The sequence below is a fragment of the Mobula hypostoma genome, chromosome 11 (assembly GCF_963921235.1).
Source record: "Mobula hypostoma chromosome 11, sMobHyp1.1, whole genome shotgun sequence".
NCBI lineage: Eukaryota > Metazoa > Chordata > Chondrichthyes > Myliobatiformes > Myliobatidae > Mobula > Mobula hypostoma.
The window spans coordinates 99,417,917-99,439,796 of record NC_086107.1 but is presented as its reverse complement, the minus strand read 5'-3'; the positions used below and the strand labels follow the sequence as shown (position 1 = coordinate 99,439,796).

Below are 21,880 nucleotides of genomic sequence, written 5' to 3'. Positions count from 1 at the left end.
AAATGTAGGTCCCCTGCAGACAGAAACAGGTGAATTGATTATGGGGAGCAAGGACATGGCAGACCAATTGAATAGTTACTTTGGTTCTGTCTTCACTAAGGAGGACATAAATAATCTTCCAGAAATAGTAAGGGACAGAGGGTCCAGTGGGATGGAGGAACTGAGCAAAATACATGTTAGTAGGGAAGTGGTGTTAGGTAAATTGAAGGGATTGAAGGCAGATAAATCCCCAGGGCCAGATGGTCTGCATCCTAGAGTGCTTGAAGAAGTAGCCCAAGAAATAATGGATGCATTAGTGATAATTTTTCAAAACTCGTTAGATTCTGGACTAGTTCCTGAGGATTGGAGGGTGGCTAATGTAACCCCACTTTTTAAAAAAGGAGGGAGAGAGAAACCGGGGAATTATCGACCGGTTAGCCTAACGTCGGTGCTGGGGAAACTGCTGGAGTCAGTTATCAAGGATGTGATAACAGCACATTTGGAAAGTGGTGAAATGATCGGACAAAGTCAGCATGGATTTGTGAAAGGAAAATCATGTCTGACGAATCTCATAGAATTTTTTGAGGATGTAACTAGTAGAGTGGATAGGGGAGAACCAGTGGATGTGGTATATTTGGATTTTCAAAAGGCTTTTGACAAGGTCCCACACAGGAGATTAGTGTGCAAACTTAAAGCACACGGTATTGGGGGTAAGGTATTGGTGAGGGTGGAGAATTGGTTAGCAGACAGGAAGCAAAGAGTGGGAATAAACGGGACCTTTTCAGAATGGCAGGCGGTGACTAGTGGGGGACCGCAAGGCTCAGTGCTGGGACCCCAGTTGTTTACAATATATATTAATGACTTGGATGACGGAATTAAATGCAGCATCTCCAAGTTTGCGGATGACACGAAGCTGGGTGGCAGTGTTAGCAGTGAGGAGGATGCTAAGAGGATGCAGGGTGACTTGGATAGGTTGGGTGAGTGGGCAAATTCATGGCAGATGCAATTTAATGTGGATAAGTGTGAAGTTATCCACTTTGGTGGCAAAAATAGGAAAACAGATTATTATCTGAATGGTGGCCGATTAGGAAAAGGGGAGGTGCAACGAGACCTGGGTGTCATTATACACCAGTCATTGAAAGTGGGCATGCAGGTACAGCAGGCGGTGAAAAAGGTGAATGGTATGCTGGCATTTATAGCGAGAGGATTCGAGTACAGGAGCAGGGACGTACTACTGCAGTTGTACAAGGCCTTGGTGAGACCACACCTGGAGTATTGTGTGCAGTTTTGGTCCCCTAATCTGAGGAAAGACATCTTTGCCATAGAGGGAGTACAAAGAAGGTTCACCAGATTGATTCCTGGGATGGCGGGACTTTCATATGAAGAAAGACTGGATGAATTGGGCTTGTACTCGTTGGAATTTAGAAGATTGAGGGGGGATCTGATTGAAACGTATAAGATCCTAAAGGGATTGGACAGGCTAGATGCAGGAAGATTGTTCCCGATGTTGGGGAAGTCCAGAACGAGGGGTCACAGTTTGAGGATAGAGGGGAAGCCTTTTAGGACCGAGATTAGGAAAAACTTCTTCACACAGAGAGTGGTGAATCTGTGGAATTCTCTGCCACAGGAAACAGTTGAGGCCAGTTCATTGGCTATATTTAAGAGGGAGTTAGATATGGCCCTTGTGGCTACGGGGGTCTGGGGGTATGGAGGGAAGGCTGGGGCGGGGTTCTGAGTTGGATGATCAGCCATGATCATAATAAATGGCGGTGCAGGCTCGAAGGGCCGAATGGCCTATTCCTGCACCTATTTTCTATGTTTTCTATGTTTTTTAAATGGCCTACCCAATTATTCTTAAACTGTGGCCTCTGGTTCTGGACTCACCCATCAGCGGGAACATGCTTCCTGCCTGCAGCGTGTCCAATCCCTTAATAATCTTATATGTTTCAATAAGATCCCCTCTCAGCCAATGCCTCTCATCATCTTGTACACGTCTATCAGGTCACCTCTCACCTTCCATCGCTCCAAGGAGAAAAGGCCAAGTTCACTCAGCCTATTCTCATAAGGCATGCTCCCCAATCCAGGCAACATCCTTGTAAATCTCCTCTGCACCCTTTCTATGGTTTCCACATCCTTCCTGTAGTGAGGCGACCAGAACTGAGCACAGTACTCCAAGTGGGGTCTGACCAGGGTCCTATATAGCTGCAACATTACCTCTCGCTTGCTTGTCCTCCTTTACTCTCTCATTTCCAAGGCTCTCTCAGGCACTGTCTACCTATTTGCCCCACTACCTTTCCCACACAGACAGTTTGGTTATTTACGAATCCTTTATTCACAGAATTTCGCCATCTGGACCCCAGTGTTGACTCTTGAATGAGTCTCATTGTCGCATTTCTCAGGCAATCCTGACTGGTAATTCCCTGTCTGTGCAAGTTTAGTGGGTTCTTGGCTAACTGGTGAGACCAGCCTGGGACACCTAGACCCTTCCACTGGCAGGCTGGTGGATGGGTAGCTTGTGAGATAGTATGTTCCTTCTGCTTTTGTGTGTGCTTGAGGTACAGCCTTAAAGTTCTCAACACCTTCCCTAAGGCTCCTCCTCCACTTGGTTACTCAAAGGGCCAGAAGTTTCAAGGAGTCAGTAAGGATGTCGTTCCTCACATGGGCTTTGAGAATATCCTTGGACCTTCCCCACTGTTACCCGGAAATCTCTTTTTGTGACAGAGACCGGAACTGAGCATCAGCTTTGGGCGTCCGGTGTCAGGCATGGCTAATGAAGGAGAACCAAGGTTTCAGTCCTGGGGGTGTCGCCTGGGAGGGGACACAGACTTTGGTTTGCTTGTCCTTCCAGGGGATTTGAAGGACTTTGCAGACACAGCATTGGGAATACTTCCCCGGGCCAATTGTGTTTGCTGCAGGTCGTCCAGATCTCAGGAAGGTAGGGATCTCCCCTCTCTGGTAGACCATGTTCATGAAAAGGTACCGAGCTACCAGAAAACTCCAAGGCAGAGGGGTCAGCAAAATTCCCCCTTCCTGCAGCCCCCTTCCCAAACAACCCGTCCCACCCAGGTTCTGTTGAGGATTTTATTACAGGTACTCAGCTTCACAAACAAAATACTGGAGGTCAGGCAACATTAACAGTCGACATTTCGGGCCAAGACCCTTCATCGGGACTAGAAAGGGATATAAACCAGATTAAGAAGGGTGAGGGGAGGGGAAAGAGTATGAGCTGGGAGGTGATAGGTGAGGGAGAGGATAGGTGAAGAGGTAAAGGGCGGCAGAAGAAGCGATCTCCAAGAGTAGGAGATCACAGAGTAGCAGCAGAGATCACAGAGGGGGAGTAGTGAGTCACTAAATTACCTTTGAAGAGAGAATTTGTCGACTGTTTATTCCCCTCTATAGATGTTGCCTGACCTGATGAGTTACTCCAGCGTTTGTGTGTGTTGGTCACGAATCCTTACATCAGCTTGACCCTCGCTGACTCTGACGGGCCTGAAATCGACATAAAGCACTGTAGCTTTACTGCCCATGGCACAGGCTCCTTATAGTGACTCCGTCTTGTGGTAAGTTTCTGCTGCCCTTTGAAGCCATCAAACTGCACGCAACCGACCATTCAGTCCGTCGGGCGGGGTTAGCAGCGCTCCTCCCCCAGGGTCTCTACTGAGTCGGGCTCGTCCACCGACCCGGCCCTTACCAGGAGACCGGGGGCCAGGTTAGTGAAGATGGAGGCGGACTGGTTGGAACGGCTGGAGAAATAGCTGAGCCCCCCGGGTCGCTGCTTTAGCCTCTGCTTGGAGATCTTCAGCGACTGGTGGAACTCGAGCACCGTCTTGGTGTAAATGTTCAGAGCCGTGACCGAGGACGCCATGCAGAAGGTGAAGGAGAGCCAGGCCAAGCTGTAAAACAGCGCGGGTTAATAGAGGGACCACTCTACGGCAAACATCCGACCCCCTCCCCCGAAACGTGTTGTACTCACTAGAAGGACCAGCCGAAGTCCCAACGATGGGGTATCCAGTCCTTCGGCCCTTGGCTGACTGTTACTTGGAAAACCTGCGTGTACATCATGTGGGCTATCATCCCCAGCAGACCTGGACGGAAAAGCAGAGCGTCACACGCTGACCCACACAGTGACTGTGGTGTGTGTGTGTGCGCGCGCGCGCCAACGTTACACACGCTCAGTATGGTGCACACTGCTCTCGAGCGTCACACGCTGACCCGCGCAGTCACTACGGAACGCACACTGGTGCGCACTAGTGTGTGTGCCCACACCACACACACTGGACACTGCACTATTGCGCACAGTTAATGGTACACATACTTAATGGTACATCCGTACACTGATGAACAAACCCCCGTGCTACATGCACACACTCACACATACACTCACATTTATTAATGTGCACTGATTAATACTTGCTGTCACACTGAACACACGCACTCTCGTACATACACAGTTACACACTTATTGATAGTCACACCCATCATCTCTTCACCACAAACACACGCACAAACTCTCTCTCTCTGTCTCACACACACACACACACACACACAACGCCTACATATATTCACATACATGCACCGCCACACTCAAATTTAAAGCTCCATTCCAGAGATTATATGTGAACATCTAAGGGGCTGAATTCGTAGGGGTTCGTTGCAAGAGCTCGCTCGAGTCTGTGGACAATCACGAGGGCCTTTGGAGTGTGTAGGGGAATTGTGAACGGCCTGGTGTTTACAAAGCCTGGCTCACCTGACAGCACCGAGAAGACGGCTGCAAATGCATTGAGCTTGAGTCCGCAGCTGGAATTTCGAGGGAAGCACATCTCCAAGCCCATCAACAGGAAACTAATGGACAGCAAAACAATGTAGAGAACTTCGGAGACCAGCGAGAGCCACAGTATACCTGCACCGCAGGGGAAGAAGGTCAGTATGTGTTGTGTACCGGGGACAACGTGTGTTGGTCTCGTGTGTATCTGTGTTTCAGGGAAGTGCATGTTTTGTGTTGGGGGGGGGTTGTTAATATGATTGCTGGGGTCAGTGGCTTTGTTAAGGTCGGTGCTTATGCAAGTGTAATGTGTAAAGATTGGATGTGTGTGTGTGTGTGTGTGTGTGTCGGGGGGGCGGCGGGGGTGGTTCTAATGCGTGTAAATTGTTAAAGGGAGCATGGGCGGGGCAAAGAGACGGAACAATGATTCGAGCCAGCGGGAAGGAATGCAGCATACAAACGTGAGAGGCAGCAGGAAAAATTGAACGTCTTTTATCTGAAAGCACTGCGTTCATGATGAGGCCGGAGAATTAACAGCTCAGGCAGAAATGAACAGGAACGAACTGGTGGCCATTACGGAGATGAGATATAATGGTGACCAGGCTAGAAATGGAGTATTTCAGATTTAAATGTTCAGAAGAGAGGGGAACATGAATGAAACGCTAACCCCGATAGCAGATAAAATGGGAGAGAGGTCCTAATTCAGAAAATGAAGAAGTCAAATTGGTTTCAGTGGAGCTAGAAACCGCCGGGGTGGGGAGTGGGCGCTATCTAAAGACCCCGAACTCGAGTGGGAATGTAAGGCATAGCACAAGTCAGGATGTTAATCTACAGATAGACTGAACAAACCTAAATGAACAGCAATTGTGTGGAGGATGACGGGGAGTATAGAGGGAGGAGGGTTACTGGGTCAATCTTATTCAATGCCAGGAAGACCAAAGAGCTGACTGTAGACTTCAGGAATGGGTAAGTGGAGGAAACGCGAACCAATCCTCATAGAGGGATCAGAAGTGGAGAGAGTGAGTAATTTCAAGTTCCTGGGGTGTCAAGGTCTCTGAGGTTCTAACCTGGTCCCAACATAGAGAAGGCAAGACAGCGGCTATATTTCATTAGGAGTTGGAGGAGATTTGGTTTGTCACCTAAAACACTCAAACTTCTCCACATGTACAGTACTGCAAAGAGCATTCTGACAGGCTGCATCACTGTCTGGTATGGGGTGGGGGGGGGCGGGAGGGGCGGTGGACCGAAAGGAGCTACAGAAAGTTGTAAAAGTAGTCAGCTCCATCTTGGGTATTAGCTTCCTTAGTATCCAAGACGTCTTCAAGGAGCGGTGCCTCAGAAAGGCAGCGTCCGTTACTAGGGACGCCCGTCACCCAGGGGATACCCTGTTCTCACTGTTACCATCAGGAAGGAGATACAGAAGCCTGAAGTCACACACTCAGCGATTCAGGAACAGCCTCTTCCCCTCTGTCATCCGATTTCTGAATGGACATTGAACCCCACATACAACGTCTCCCTTTTTTATTAATTCTGTTTTTACACTATTTTAATCCATTTAATAGACATATATATATTTACTGTAATTTATTTATTTTTCTTTCTATATTATCATGTATGGCATTGAACTGCTGCTGCTAAGTTAACAAATTTCATGACATGCCGTTGATAATAAACCATATTCCGATTCAACGAGTGAAATAGCTATTATCATAATATTGGATCAGGAGAGAAGACGAATTGATGAGCTGGTGACTAAGGGGCCTTTGGGGAAGAGTGATCATAATATCATAGTAGATTGAAATGATAGAGAGAAATAAGGCAAACTATGGAGGTGTGAGTTGGCCAAGGAGATTAGGAAATGGTGGCGAAAGGTGAGTAACGGGTTACATTAAAGAGTTAACACATGGCTTGCAGCTATCCCAGGCAGAAAAGCTGACAGAAGAAAATGGTCCGGCCAAGGGAACAAGCAGTTGTATACAATATTAGAGGAAAGGAAGGTGCTGACAATGCAGTGGAAGGACTGGAGGAAGGTCAGATTTCAGCAGACAACCAAGAAAGAGAAAATAGAGCACAGAGTGTGCACGTTCCTAAAGATCAATGAGAATGAAAAGATTCATGTGGGACCCTGACACAGTGCAACAGCAGAAATCGTATCAGGAAAAGAGGAAGTACTGGAGAAATTAAACAATATTTCATCTCAATCTTTGCAGAACCTGGAAATACTGGAGGGCACTGGGGCTAGAGTGAAATTAAATAATAGAATTAGCTAACAGGAAATATTATAACTCAGGTCATTGAACTCTGAGGACCTGCTTCCTAAGCCTTTGAGGACGATGGATATACTGGTTCCATCAGTTTGAGAATAGTTCAGTTCACCAGTTTTTAGGATAATGTGTTTTCTCTCCAGTTCAGTGGGTCCTGAGGAGACTGTTAAGGCCAATGTGGGATACATGAACTCTGCTGCAGATGGGCCAGGAAGGCAGAGACATATTCAGTTCCAAGAAAAAGTTTGCAAACTCTTTGCAATTGTGTGGTTTTCTACATTAATCACTCATAAAATGTGGTCTGATCTTCATCCAAGGCACAATTACAGACAAACACGATCTGCCTAGACTAATAACACACAAACAATTGTACTACTTCTTGTCAATACTGAGAACACCATTTAAACAATCACAGTCTAGGTTGAAAATAGTATGTGAACCTCTGGGATAATGCCTTCTACAAAAGCTATTTCGAGTCAAGTGTTCCAATAAATGAGAGGAGATTGGAGGTGTGGGTTGTAGAGGTGCCTTGGTCTATATAAAAAGGAACACACCAGGTCAGGTTACTCAAGTCAGATGTCATAAAAAGATCTGTTTATGTGCACCATGCCTCGATGAAAACAACATTCAGAGGACTTTAGAGAATTGTAGAGATGCATGAAGCTGGAAAAGGCTCCAAAAGCATTTAGACCTGAGTGTTCATCAGTCCACAGAAAGAGGACTTGTCTACAAATGGAGGAAATTTAGTATTGTTTCTACTCTCCTTAGGAGAGGGTGTCCTGCAAGGATCACACCAAGAGCACAATGTGCAGCACTGAAGGAGGTGAAAAAGAAGCCAAGGGTAACAGCAAAAGACCTGCAGTAATCTCAAGAATTTGCTGAAGTTTCTGTTTACTATAAGAAAAACATTAAACAAGAATGGTGTTCATGGAAGGACACCATGGAGGAAACCACTGCTCTCCAAAAAAAACATTGCTGCACATTTCAAGTTTGCAAAGGACCACCTGATGTTCCACAATGCTTCTGGGACAATGTTCTGTGGACAGGTGAGACAAAAGCTGAACTTTTTGTTGGAAATGTACGTTGCTATATTTGGAGGAAAAAGGGCACTGCACACCAACACCAAGACCTCATCCCAACTGTGAAACATGGTGGAAGGAGCATCATGGTTTAGGGCCGACTTTGCTGCCTCAGGAACTGGACAGCTTTTGATCATTGAGGGAACAATGAATTCAATATTGTATCGAGACATTTTACAGGAGAATGTTAGGCTAGTGATCCATCACCTGAATCTTAATAGTGGCGTTTGGCCTCAGATTGTGTTCAGAAACAGAATTCCCTGTGATTCACTGTTTTCCGGTCCCTATCCCCATCTTTCCCCAGCCCGACTCTCCTTTCCCCATCGCCCCGACTCCCTGAGAGTGCCACCCCATCTGTTCTCCCCAGCCCAGTCTATCCCACCCTGGTGCCATCTCACCTTGCTGTGTGATGGGAGTCAAGTCAATGAAACTCCGGCACTGCTCCCCTGAAATGAGACAAGTCGATAGTCATTGCCTGTACCTGGGTCTCTTTCTTACCTTGTCCTGTCCTGCACCTGATGCACCCGCAGCTACCAGCTCACTGCCCAGGGCACAGATACCCAGTGAGACAGGCCATTAATCACTGCCCGTGAGTGGGTATCTCTCTCCCCTAGCCCAGCCCTGCTCTTGATAGAGCCATAGCTACCAGCTTGCCACTCAGGGCACAGATACCCAGTGAGACAGGCCATTAATCACTGCCCATGAGTGGGTATCTCTCTCCCCTAGCCCAGCCCTGCTCTTGATAGAGCCATAGCTACCAGCTTGCCACTCAGGGCACAGATACCCAGTGAGACAGGCCATTAATCACTGCCCGTGAGTGGGTATCTCTCTCCCCTAGCCCAGCCCTGCTCTTGATAGAGCCATAGCTACCAGCTTGCCACTCAGGGCACAGATACCCAGTGAGACAGGCCATTAATCACTGCCCGTGAGTGGGTATCTCTCTCCCCTAGCCCAGCCCTGCTCTTGATAGAGCCATAGCTACCAGCTTGCCACTCAGGGCACAGATACCCAGTGAGACAGGCCATTAATCACTGCCCGTGAGTGGGTATCTCTCTCCCCTAGCCCAGCCCTGCTTTTGATAGAGCCATAGCTACCAGCTTGCCACTCAGGGCACAGATACCCAGTGAGACAGGCCATTAATTACTGCCCGTGAGTGGATATCTCTCTCCCCTTGCCAGCCCTGCTCCCGGCATATCCATAGCTACCAGCTCGCCACCCAGGGCACAGATACCCAGTGGCTGTTTGGCCCCTCCGGCCTGCTGCATCATCCCAGTGCCTGAAGTCACAGACAGGGGGCAAAATTCTCTGCAGGCAGGGCTTTAGTAACCCGGCAGTGGTGGGGCAACGAACCCCGTCCTGTGTCAGGGTGGTTCCTGCTCAGATTGTTCTGGGGGTGATGGTGAGGGGGTTAATGAAGGGTCACGTGAATAAATCCCACAGGGAGAGCAAGTGCTGGGTTCCTGGTTGGAACATTGTGCTCTCTTCCCAGTCAGACACTGTGGTGATGGAACAGTCTCTCTGGCGTGATTAGTGTGAAGCGAAACATTGCTGCATGCCAGCCCACGGACTGTCCCGGAGATGCTGAGGCTTCAGGAAAGGTTTAGTGGACATCACTCAATCTTCGTTTGGTTACAGGGTGTCCCTGTCTCTCACTCTCCTCCCCTCCAGCCCCAAATCAAACTCTCTCCCCACAGGCACAGGGTCCCAGAGTGCCAGCACTCCCTTCCAAACCCTTCATCAGGGCCGGCACAGAGAAAACTTCTCCCCCAGCTCCCAGACCACAAACATTTGTCAACTGTTACCCCACAGATGCTGCCTGACCTGAGAGTTTCCGGCAGCCTCTATTTTTTATTTCAGATTTCCATCATCTGCAGGTTGCTTTTTCAAGATTAACTTCTCGATTCTCTCAAACCTGGTTTGGATTTCCATCATTTTCTAATTTGAATACAGATTTGTAGCTTTTTAATCTTAAACTACAACTGCATGTCCTAGTTATTAATCTTCTCATTTCATATAAGTATTTTTATATTTTTTATGAAAGATAAAAGCACTTAATCGTTTAATCGCTCAGTGATGGATTCATGTGACGGTCTGTGGGTGGTGAACAGCTGGACTGGGTGGGCAGAGAAGGGACAGGGGGCTTCTGTACAAAATAGACAATGGAGTCAAATGGCCTCAACTATCCTCGAACTCCCATGTTACTCTGTGTGCGGTGTTTCATTTCTAGGAAGGGGAAGCTGTCTGCACCACCTTGGTCACCCAGTGGCCAGGGAACACCTTTACTCACCTTTGGGGAGTGACTGAGGCATGGGCAGAGCTCAGCAAACCTGCACATTAGGTTGCAGTTTATATCTCAGTTCTGGTCTGGTTGATCTCAGGGGGCAGGGGGCAGGGACCAGGTGGGTTGCTGTCGGCTGGAGCATCAGGGAGACTGCCCCTGCACTTCAAGTGGCACTAAGGGCTCTGTAGCGTTCACCCCAGAGCACAGGGTGGGGTCTGAGCCTCTCAGTATCTTGGGTGTGGTAGCACTGGGAACAGGAGCCTGGGTTACAGGCCTGAGTCTGGCTGTAAGAGTTCGTAACGAATGATGGGGGCCCTCACTGAAACCTATCTGATATTGAAATGCCTAGATAGTGTGGACAGCGGGGAGTCTAGGCCCAGAGGGCTCAGCCTCAGAATAGAAGGCTGTCCCTTTGGAACAGAAATTTCTTTAGCCAGAGGATAGTGAAACTGTGGAATTCACTGCCTCAGGCAGCTCTGGAGGCCAAGTCATTGGGGCATATTTAAAGTGGAGGTTGCTAGGTTCTTGATTACTATCCCTCTCAACCCCATTCTCCTGCCTTCTCCCCATAACTTTTGATGGATAGTAAATCAGCCATTATGGAGAGTGGGGCAGACTTGATGGGCCAAATGGCTTAATTCTGCTCCTCTGTGTTATGAGTTAACTGGCCCAGAATGATCAGTGCCAGCTGTAATCCCTAGCTAACCAACAGCCTTGATCTCCAGATGTGATCTGGGCTATGCAGTATGGCTATGACACCCTTATTGAGACCCCCCCCCAGTGGTAAACCTCCCTCCCCAGCTGTGACCCCCCACCCCCCATTTGTGGTGTGGTCAGTCCAGGTCACCGGGTTAGCCCGAGGTGGGGCTGCCGGTGTCTGGGCAGCGTTGACCCGTGACGTGGAGGTTGAGCGGGCACTACAACCTGTGCCAGTGATGTTCTCCTGGCAGGAGGTCCAGATGCCAGTGTGGAAGGCCCGGAAGGTGAAGCGGTCGTCCCCCGTCTCCCAGCTGTACTCGCTGTCACCGAAGCTGCTGTTGGTGTCGGCGCTGGGGCTGGGGGTACAGTCTGTCGTCCTGACCGGAGTGCAGGCTGGCTTCGGCACCTTCTGCGTGCCCACGCACCAGTAGGTGGTGATGAGAGCGGTGGCCGACAGGCTCACCGCCACGAAGTTCAGCAGGAGGGAGAGCGTGTCGCGATTCATCGCTGCCCGAGGCCCTGAAACACAGACAAACAGCCCAGTGCGACTATATTAGGGGCTCACATTACGGCCGCACGAAATATTGGGACGTCCCTAGTAGTTGTTGGGTGATAAAAAATCTGCTGGAGGAACTCCGTGGATGGGCAGCATCTGTGGGGGAGAAAGAAATTGTCTAGGTCTCAATCCTGATGAAAAGTTTGGACCGTAAACATTAACCGTTCCTTTCTCCCCACAGAGTTCCTCTGGCAGATTGTGCGTTGCTCCATCTTCTAGTGTCCTGGTGAAGGGTCCCGGCCCCAGAAGTCGACTGTTTACTCTTTTCATATTTGCTGCCTGGCCTGCTGAGTTCCTCCAGGTAGGGGTTGTGTGTGTGTGTGTGTGTGTGTGTGTGTGTGTGTTATCTAGTATATGGTTCGTGTCGGGATCATGTTTTGAACCGCAGTCACTTTCAGAGAGCAACAACACTTTCAGTGTTCGGGATTCCGGGGGACCCTTGAAGACAGAGAAAGGTCTCCACCTGTCCAGGTATCCGTCTGCCTTATTGCCTCACCACCCAGAGACCAGCGTTCCGTCCTGATCTTGGCTTCTGTTTGTGCGGAGTTTGCATCCTCGCTGTGTTCCGGTTTTCTCCCACATCCCAAAGGCGTGTGCGTCGGTGGGTTAACTGGCTCCTGTGTGTCAGTGAGAACTGATGGGAATATGAGGGGAATAGGATACAGGGAGGAGGAATGTTCTGTGAGCCATCTAACATATAGAAGGTAGAACAGTACAGCACAGGAACTGGCCATAGGGCCCACATCTTAATGGCAAATCAAAAACATCCAAACACTGATCCCTCCTACCTACACCCCTCCATCTTCCTCACATCCATGTGCCTATCCAAACGTCTCTTAAAAGCCTCTAATGTATTGGCCTCAACCACCACACCAGGCAGCACATTCCAGGCATTCACCACCCTTCTAAGTAAAAAAAAATGTACCCCTCACATCCTCTGTGAACCTACCCCCTCTCACCTTCAATGCATGCCTCTGGTATTAGATATTTCCACCCTGAAACAGATACTCCCTGTCTACTCTACCTAGGCCTGTCATGATTCAGAGAAAACAACCCAAGTTTATCCAGCCTTTCATGACAGCACATGCCCTCTCATCCCCTTCTGCACCCTCAACATCCTCCCTGTAGACCAGAACAGTTTGCAGTACTCTAGATGTGGCCTAACCAGAGCTTTATAAAGTTGCAACATAAACTCTTACATAGAAACATAGAAAATAGGTGCAAGAGTAGGCTATTTGGCCCTTCGAGCCTGCACCGCCATTTATTATGATCATGGCTGATCATCCAACTCAGAACCCCGCCCCAGCCTTCCCTCCATACCCCCTGATCCCCGTAGCCACAAGGCCATAATCCCTCTTAAATATAGCCAATGAACTGGCCTCAACTGTTTCCTGTGGCAGAGAATTCCACAGATTCACCACTCTCTGTGTGAAGAAGTTTTTCCTAATCTCGGTCCTAAAAGGCTTCCCCTTTATCCTCAAACTGTGACCCCTCGTTCTGGACTTCCCCAACATCGGGAACAATCTTCCTGCATCTAGCCTGATTTTATACGTTTCAATCAGATCCCCCCTCAATCTTCTAAATTCCAACGAGTACAAGCCCAGTTCATCCAGTCTTTCTTCATATGAAAGTCCTGCCATCCCAGGAATCAATCTGGTGAACCTTCTTTGTACTCCCTCTATGGCAAGGATGTCTTTCCTCAGATTAGGGGACCAAAACTGCACACAATACTCCAGGTGTGGTCTCACCAAGGCCTTGTACAACTGCAGTAGTACCTCCCTGGTCCTGTACTTGAATCCTTTCGCTATAAATGCCAGCATACCATTTGCCTTTTTCACCGCCTGCTGTACCTGCATGCCCACTTTCAATGACTGGTGTATAATGACTTTTGAATTCAGTGCCTCGACTAATAAAAGCAAGTATTCCATAAACTTTCTTAACCACCTAATCAACCTGTGCAGCCACTTTCAAGGAGCTATGAACTTAGATCCCAACATCTCTCTGCTCAGCAACACTGTTGAGGATCTTGTCCTTAATGGTGTACAGTCGCCTTGCATTTTCCCTACCAAGGTGCAACATCCCACATTTATCTGGGTTAAACTCCATCTGCCAATATCTGCAACAGATCTATATTGTGCTGTATTCTTTGCCAGTCTTCGACACTGTCCACAACTCCACCAATCTTAGACTTAACAGACTGGCTTTCTGTCATGTCTTAGGAATAATAGATGATAACTAGACAATGAGCTTTGCGGACATGTTGAATGACAGTTGATATTGCCTAAGGTGCCTGGTTTAATATCTCTCCCATGGTAGTCCAGCCCTACCCACTTTTTGGCCCTGGCTTTTCAGAGGCATTTTCTTAATGAACCTCACACAATGGTGATGGAAATCTGACCACAAGCCAGGAGTTGCACTGCCTAAGACCCGAGGTAAAGGGGTTAATCCAGATGAATGGCTAAGAATGTTCCTGCTTCCTGCAGATCTGGATGGGACAGGGAACGGGGTACGAGGGAAGTGGGTCAGGAAGAAAATGGCCAGTGGGAAAGGGTGATGTCCTAGTGGTGCTTGGAGAGATTCCAGTGAACACTGGCTATGGGGAGGTCTTAGTAAACATTAGGTATGGAGATGGTCCAGTGGGCACTGGTTATGGAAGGGGGAGGGGGGGGTTGGAGGTTCTGGTACAGTAAGCAATAGGAAGGCCAGTTCTGGATAGTAAGGTGAGTAAATCTCACTTGGGCCGCATGTGGGGAAGGGGATGCTCGAGTCAGTGTTGGGATCATTCACTGGAGCTCCCAATGTACACTCATCCCATCCTATCCTCCACACTTCCCCGGATTCAACCACTCAGGAACAACTCAGAGGAGCCAATTAAACACGCCCCACCCATTTGTCATTGGGATGTGTCACAGGGAGAACATGCAAACTGCACACAAGGAACATCCACTTAGAACTTCCCTTTCTCACCCCACTGTGTTTGTTTCATAACTAGAAACAGTCAGCTGGATTCACTCGACATAAAAATCCCAACCTGACATCCCCACTGAACAGTTCCTCATTCCCTGGTACTTTCCAATAACAGTTCTACAATTCATACTGAACTTGAGAATTTTCAGTCAGTACTCTCACCCTCCCTTGACTGATGAGTGATAGGGTGATGAGTTGTAAGGCTTGGACAGTTGCTGGAAACTTAGCTCTTCAATGAATTTGGTATGGTCATTTGATGCTTCCTCGCTTGCCCTTGCATCCCTCTAGCCTGTGCCCACTCCAGGTTCCAGGAGGTATCACATGTTCCCTAATCCCACTCTGCCTCCTGTCAGAGATTCTCTCTGACAACCTGGTGCTCCCTACAATGACCGTGAACAGGCAGTCAGTTACTGACTGGGAAGAGGAAGCTACTTACATGCTTTACTGGAGGGTTGGGGATTATAGAGGGTGGGGCCAAACCAGAGACAACTCCACTGGTTGATTTTTTTTTGTGGCAGAGGTAGGACTAGTATGTGGAGTCCAAACCATGTTGTGTGTAGTTCTACACACAAGAATTTCTGGAGGAATGCAGCAGGTCAGGCAGCATCTAGGACAACATCTATCAACGTTTGAGTCTAGACACCTCATCAGGACTCATTTATTCCTCTATAGATGGTGCTTTGACTTGCTGAGTTCCTCCAGTGTGTTGCTGTGGATTTCCGCGACTGAGGAATCTCGTGATTATTATTGTGTGCAGTGCCGTTGCTCAGCTACAGGAAGGAGGGAAAAGGTGCTGAAAAGATTTGTGAGGATGATACTGGGCCTGGAAGGCTTGAGGTACAAGAAGCTGGATAGGCCACATTTTTTTTTGCCCTGGAGCACAGGAGGCTAAGGGGTGATCTTGTTGAGTTTTATAAGAATGTGAAGGGCACAGTTAAAGTGAATCTTGATCTTCTTTATACTTCTTGCTGCCTGTAAAGCAGCCAGCGTACTCACCCACCTTGCAGAGTTTATCTTTTCCTCCCTCCCATGGGGTAGTCTGAAAACACGCATCACCAGGCACGTATCAGATTCTTGAACAGATCTCTCGTACGGGATGGATGGGCTTTTGGCCTCACAATCTATCTCATTATGATCTTGCATTTTATCGTTTACTAGCACTGTTGTTTCTCAGTAGCTTTTATACTGTATTGTTATTTATTTTTTATATATTGAGACACAGCAAGGTAACAGGTCCTTCTACTCCAAAGAGCCTACACCACCTAATTACACCCGTGACCAATTAACCCTCAGTGCACTGTGTAATGATTTGATCTGTATAAACAGTCACAAGACAAACTTTTCACTGTACACCTTACATGACGAAAGGCCTTGGTAGAATGGATATGGAAAAGATGTTTCCTATGGTGGGGGAGTCCAAGACCAGAGGACCAGCCCCAGAACCGAGGGATTTCCTTTTAGAACAGAGATGAAGAGGAATTTCTTTAGCCAGAGAGTGGTGAATCTGTGGAACTAGCTGTGCAGGCCAAATCATTGGGTATATTTAAGGCAGAGGTTGATAGTCAGGGCATGAAGGGATACAGGACAAAGCAGGAAATTGGGATTGAGAGGGAAAATGGATCAGCCATGATGAAATGGCAGAGCAGACTCGATGGGCCAAATGGCTTAATTCTGCTCCTGTGTATTATGGTCTTGCATGATAATAAACAAATACCAAAATACCATAGAGGGCATTGGATTGAGGTGTGAGGGGAACTCTTTAATCAGGACCAGAGGGGCAAGTTTTTCCACACACAGGGTGCTGGGTAAGTGGAATGAGCTGCCAGAGGAACTGGCAGAGACTGATACAATCCCAGTTTTTAAGATATTTGGATGGGTACATGGATAGGAAAGTTTAGAGCAGGGACTTTTAACCTGTAGCCCACAGATGGATTCAAGGGCATCTGTGAACTTGGAGGGGAAAAAATTAACACCTTTATTTTCACTAACCTCTAACTGAAATTTAGCATTTCTTTCAATTATGAATGTAGGCAACAAATCACAGAAGAATTAGCAGCACATACTATGACATGATGTTCTTATTCAAGCTAAGCAACAACAGCCTTCACACTGGTGTGTCTTTAAAAAATAAAATTTAGTTTTAACTTGCCTATATTTTAAATGTATACTCTTGTTACTTAATGCATTAATAAAGAAGCACATATCACAAATTTGTCTTTTTAATATTTGATAACTCTATTTCAATACAATTGGTCTCTTTTGTAATCCTGTGTATTTTATGTTATATATTTAAATACATTATTCTGAGAATAGGCTTCACTGGACTGCCAAAGGGATCTATGGCATAAACCCCTGGTTTAGAGGGACATGAACCAAACATGAGCAAATGTACCTTAGGAAGGCAATGGTTAGCATGGACATGTTGTCCGGAGGGCCTGTTCCTGTGCCATGGACTCTGCTGATCATCCCCTCCAATGGCAGACCCTTCGGGATGGGCGATGACTTGCCTCCCCTCCAGTCTGTGGGCTCCAAGGTGGTTGATGAGGCTGATATGGCTCTGCCAGAGATGAGGTGGGCAGTGCACTCCCTCCACACTTCACACTAGGCTTCTGTGTGGGCCTGATGCTCAGACCCAAGGTTTTTGACACACCTTCTGTCAACAGTAGCAAGAGTTCCCAGACGCAAGCAGGGACAGGGAGCCACCACACACCCAGCAGACTTGGGCTGGTGGATGGGGAAGCAAGGACAGGAACGACCCTCTCACTCACAAGTGGTTGAAGAGGATGGGGGTACAGAGGAAGGAGGGCAGTTATTGTTGAAAGGAGTGGTTTACACAGAGGGCCCCCCCAGACTAATCGGGAGATTTGCATTGGTTTATTACTGTCACACGTACCAGAATGCAGGGAAATGCTGCCATTTTGTATGCCAACCTTACAGGTCATTCCATACGTAAGTACATCACAGTGGTAGTTACAGAGAAAGCAGGGTGTTGTGTGGTAGTTACAGAGAAAGCAGGGTGTTGTGTGGTAGTTACAGAGAAAGCGCAGTGCAGATAGACAAGTAAAATGCAGGCACCATGACCAGATAGGTTGGGAGACCAAAAGTTTTTCTTTTTCTATATGAGAGGATTGTACAAGACTCTTACAACAGCTCGGCTAGAAGCTGTCCTTGAGCCTGGTGGTAGGTGCTGTCAGGGTAAGAGTGGAATGGGAGGGGTCCTTGATTATGGTGGCTGCCTCCCCAAGGCAATGGGAAGTGTGGATCGAGTGGCAGGAGTGGCCTTAGGAAGGGAAAGGTGCTGAAACATTGCTGTGGACACCGCAGACGATTAGAGGTGTGAAAGGCGGTTAACTCACGATCAGTGCTCCGGATGTCCCGATCTGTCTCCCGCGCCTCTGGCAGCTCCACAATGACTGATCGGTCTGGTGCGCTGCCCGGGGAGTTTAATCCCAGGTCTTTGATTAGATTCTAATCCTTCCTCCCGGAGCAGCAATCCCTCCCTGAGCCTTGATCTCCAATGATTAAAACCAGCCTTTATTTAATTTGTCCTCCTAGGGAGGGTGACGTTGGCCAGGCTAGTATCTACAGCACAGGGAAGGGGTGTGGCTGCATGAAGTGAAAACTACTGGAAGTGGTAAACGCCGCACAGGCCATCACAGACTGGGCACTTCCTTTCACCCAGTCCTTCTTCACTGTATTTCAGGGACCAACGCAACAGCAGATCACCTGCTGCTGAGTGATGTTCGTCTGTTGCCACACTAAGATACCGTCCTCTCCCCTGAATTCCACTGCACACACACCTTCCACATCCACTCAGGCGGCCAGAAAGTGGCTCGGTTTAACATCTAAAAGTCACAAATCTCAGACCCACCACGTTCATGCTATCAGTCAAGTACCCACCAAAACTAGCCCAGTCTATGGCTCCCTATGCCTTGATGATTCAAGTGTATATCCAGATACTTCTTTAACGGTGTGAGAGTTACTGCTCCACCACAGAAGTGAAGAAGGTTCACATCAACTAAGGGGAACCAATGTCACCTCCACAATTAATAATAAGTTTTTTCTGCAGCCCAGGACCGGGGCGGGAATGTTCCTGAGCAGCAGTCGGAAACGGGACAGGATAAGTTTTTGAGTCTACGCAGTGTAAGGGCAGAGGGGATCAGATGCCTCGGCCGGATGGAGCTACCATCTCCTGTAGGACCAGGTGCAGCAGGTGGTTCTGTTCCGGGGTCAGCAGCGGCCTGGAGGAAGACGGCAAAGTTAACATCTTTCCACTGTACATCTGGAGCATCCCCTGACCCCTACCCCCACCCCAGTGAGCTCTTCACCAGAAAAGAAGCCCTTCCCCCAAAGGAAACCTGCCCCCGCACCCCCACGGTCAGCAGGCAGGGTCTTCTACCAACCCCGTCCCATCACTGAACTCTGTCCACACACATCCCAGTTAAGAACCTGCCCCAGCATGGGACAGCACTGACACCCTATGCTATAAATGTCCCATTTTCTAGGGGTATTCTCAATCTCCTTCTGTGGGAGGAATGAGAACTAACCCCCGCAATCCTCCAGGAATTACCACATGTACCACTCAGAATGAGACCAGTCAGCCATTGGGTTGGTCCCACATCGCAGCACTGGGTCCATAGCCCTGAAGAACCTGTCTCTTCAGGTCCACACCCACAAATGGTTTAATGTGCCAAGGGGTTTTACCTCATCACCAATGTGCGAAAACATTCCAGAACTTCTATCACTTCCTTTAAATCTCTGCACCCTCCCTCTCTGATTTCTGACCCCTCTGTTGAGGGAAGTAGGTCCTGCCCATGTATCTGGCTCCCTCACAAATTTATACTCAATTACGCCTCCCATTTAATCCAGGGTGGAAAATGGAGCAACCAGGGGAAACCCCTGTGGTCTCAGGGAGAACACGCAAACTTCACGCAGACAGTGGCAGAGGTCAGGATTGAACCCGGGTCTCTGGGGCTATGAGGGATCAGCTCTACCAGCTGCGCCACACTGTCACCCTATGCGACAGGAGAGGTCAGATGTCAATTTCTGAATAAAAGGCTTCAGCCCCTCAAGCCTGTTCAACCTCCCCATCAGAGAGTGGCCAGTGTGGTCACTGGACCCTTTACAATTCAGATGAGAAATTTCATTCTGGAACTCTTCAGCTGAGACTCAGAGGTCTGGGGGAGAAACTCTCCAGTTTCCACGGTCTTCAGAGGTCTGAGGGAAAGACTGTCCAGTTTCCATGGTCTTCAGAGGTCTGAGGGAAAGACTCTCCAGTTTCCATGGTCTTCAGAGGTCTGAGGGAAAGACTCTCCAGTTTCCATGGTCTTCAGAGGTCTGAGGGAAAGACTCTCCAGTTTCCATGGTTTTCAGAGGTTTGAGGGAAAGAGTTCCAACACTTCTAATACCCTTAAGTAAGGAAATAGCTTCCTGGACTGCCTGATGTTTTAAAGACTTCTGCTTCCAGCTCCCCCATCCCAACAGATGGGTTTAAACTGTGAGCTCAGCTGCACAGACCGGGGACTCTGGAGGTTCAGTACTGGGTGCTGCTCCTCCAGCTGCTGAGAAAACCACTGTAGACTGATCTATCACAGCAGCCAGTGTTAAATGCTCAGTGGGACAGGTGACCATTCCTTGCTGTGGGGTGTGTGTGTGTGTGTGTGTGTGTGTGTGTGTGCGTGCGTGCGTGCGTATGCGTGCCGCGCGCGCATCTGTGGGGGGGTGGGGGTGGGGAGGTATTGAGGGTGACGGCCGGGAGAGACAGACTGCTCAATCCTCACCAAAGCTCCACCTGAAGAACCTTCAGTGATTCCAGGTCCTTCTCCTGGCACGCCATCTGTGGGAAGGAGCACACAACAGGGCAGTGGGTACAAACCTACACACACGCGCACATAGAAACTGGTCAGACTTCACTTCACATGCAGACGACCACACAGTTTCACCCATCCATTGCCCCACTCATACTCAAACCCACGTCCATCCCACACCCCCGACACACTTCCACCAGAGTCCCCCCCCCCAACACGTGGTGCAGAGCCACCCTGCCCACTCTCACTCTCTCGACAGATGTTGTCTCACACCATTACCCTTCAGCGCCTCCCCGCCATTAATGTGGTTCGGTTTACAAAGTACGGCACATTGAGGATAGCACACTCACCACCACCGACTGCAGCAGCAGAAACACGTTCTCGGGGAGGTTGTTCACTGGAAGCAAAGAGCAGGTTAATCAGCAACACCCGTAGACTGAGAAAGGCGGGGAAAAGGGTGAAGACCAGGAGGCAACCATGGGGAAGGGAAACAGGCAACGGCAGGCCCATGTGTCCTGGTGCAGGGGCTCCCAACCTTTTAAAAGCCATTGACCCCTACCATTAACTGAGGGGTCATGGACCCCTACCATTAACTGAGGGGTCATGGACCACAGGTTGGGAACCCCTGACCTCGAGGTTAATTTGCAAGTTGGGTCAGTAGTAAGCAAAGCAAATGTTATGTTGGCATTCATTTCAAGAGGACTAGAATATAAAAGCAAGAATGCAAGGCTGAGGGTTTATAAGGCATTGGTCAGACCACATTTGAAGTATTGAGAGCAGTTTTTGGCCCCATATCTAAGAAAGGATGTGCTGGCGTTGGAAAATGTCTGGAGGTGGTTCATGAGAATGATAGAACATAGAAATATCCCTGGGTTGGAAGGGTCAACATGTAAGGAGTGCTTAATGTCTCTGGGCCTGTATTTACTGGAGTTCTGAAGAATGAGATGTATCTTACTGAAATCCATCGAATATTGAAAGGCCTAGATAGAGTGAATGTGGAGAAGATGTTTCCAATAGTGGGCACAGCCTCAGAATACCAGGATGTTCCTTTAGAACAGAGATGAGGAGGAATTTCTTTAGCCAGAAGAACACAGAATCTGTGGAATTCATTGTCACAGACAGCTGTGAAGGCCAAGTCATCAGGTATATTTAATGCCAGAGACTGATTGGTTCTTCATTAGTAAAGATGTCAAAGGTTACAGGGGAATGCCATTGAGAGGACAAGAAAACTCAGCCATGATGGAATTCTGCCCCCATATCTTATAGTGTGGCGGGTAATACTTCTATCTCACAGTTCCAGAAATCTTGGTTCTATCCTGACCTCTAGAATGGTCTGTGTGGAATTTGCTCATTCTCTCTCTGTTCACGAGCTCCCCACAAGTGCTCTGGTTTCCTCCCACATCCAAAAATGTGTGACTTGGTCGGTTAGTGGCCTGCTGCAAACGGGGTAAACTTGGCTAAACTGGGTGAACTTGGTTGGTTAGTG

At 48.4% G+C, this 21,880-nt stretch overlaps 2 protein-coding genes and 1 long non-coding RNA gene across 3 annotated transcripts in view; 1 reads left to right on the top strand and 2 right to left on the bottom strand.

The window, feature by feature from the left end:
• Positions 1-3,569: 3,569 nt before the first annotated feature.
• LOC134353994 (germ cell-specific gene 1-like protein) lies at positions 3,570-11,569 on the bottom strand. Its single transcript, XM_063062628.1, has 5 exons — positions 11,290-11,569; positions 8,483-8,530; positions 4,727-4,879; positions 3,953-4,064; positions 3,570-3,872 (listed from the first exon to the last, which is right to left on the bottom strand). Exons 1-5 carry the CDS (start codon positions 11,567-11,569, stop codon positions 3,608-3,610), a joined length of 858 nt encoding a protein of 285 aa, XP_062918698.1. The 3' UTR covers positions 3,570-3,607.
• LOC134353996 (uncharacterized) overlaps positions 4,098-21,880 on the top strand; it is a 23,668-nt gene continuing 5,885 nt past the window's right edge. The window contains exons 1-3 of the long non-coding RNA XR_010019710.1: positions 4,098-4,899; positions 7,774-8,051; positions 11,802-11,921. This is a non-coding gene — a long non-coding RNA (uncharacterized LOC134353996). The remainder of the gene's footprint in view (positions 4,900-7,773; positions 8,052-11,801; positions 11,922-21,880) is intronic.
• The window catches only part of f8a (coagulation factor VIII associated), a 20,542-nt gene continuing 15,435 nt past the window's right edge, over positions 16,774-21,880 (bottom strand). Inside the window, exons 10-12 of the mRNA XM_063062627.1 lie at positions 20,745-20,791; positions 20,368-20,423; positions 16,774-18,828 (exon numbers count right to left, since the gene is read on the bottom strand). Coding sequence (XP_062918697.1) covers positions 18,747-18,828; positions 20,368-20,423; positions 20,745-20,791 — 185 coding nt within the window. The 3' untranslated portion in view covers positions 16,774-18,746. The remainder of the gene's footprint in view (positions 18,829-20,367; positions 20,424-20,744; positions 20,792-21,880) is intronic.

What these genes read in the sequence shown, in the direction of transcription:
- LOC134353994 (XM_063062628.1), bottom strand. Translation starts at nt 11,569, where the DNA reads ATGAATCGCGACACGCTCTCCCTCCTGCTGAACTTCGTGGCGGTGAGC. An exon ending in GACTCCCATCACACAGCAAG is followed by an intron (nt 4,880 to 8,482) that starts GTGAGATGGCAC and finishes CCTGCGGTGCAG; the next exon opens with GTATACTGTGGCTCTCGCTG. An exon ending in CGTCTTCTCGGTGCTGTCAG is followed by an intron (nt 4,065 to 4,726) that starts GTGAGCCAGGCT and finishes TTTTCCGTCCAG; the next exon opens with GTCTGCTGGGGATGATAGCC.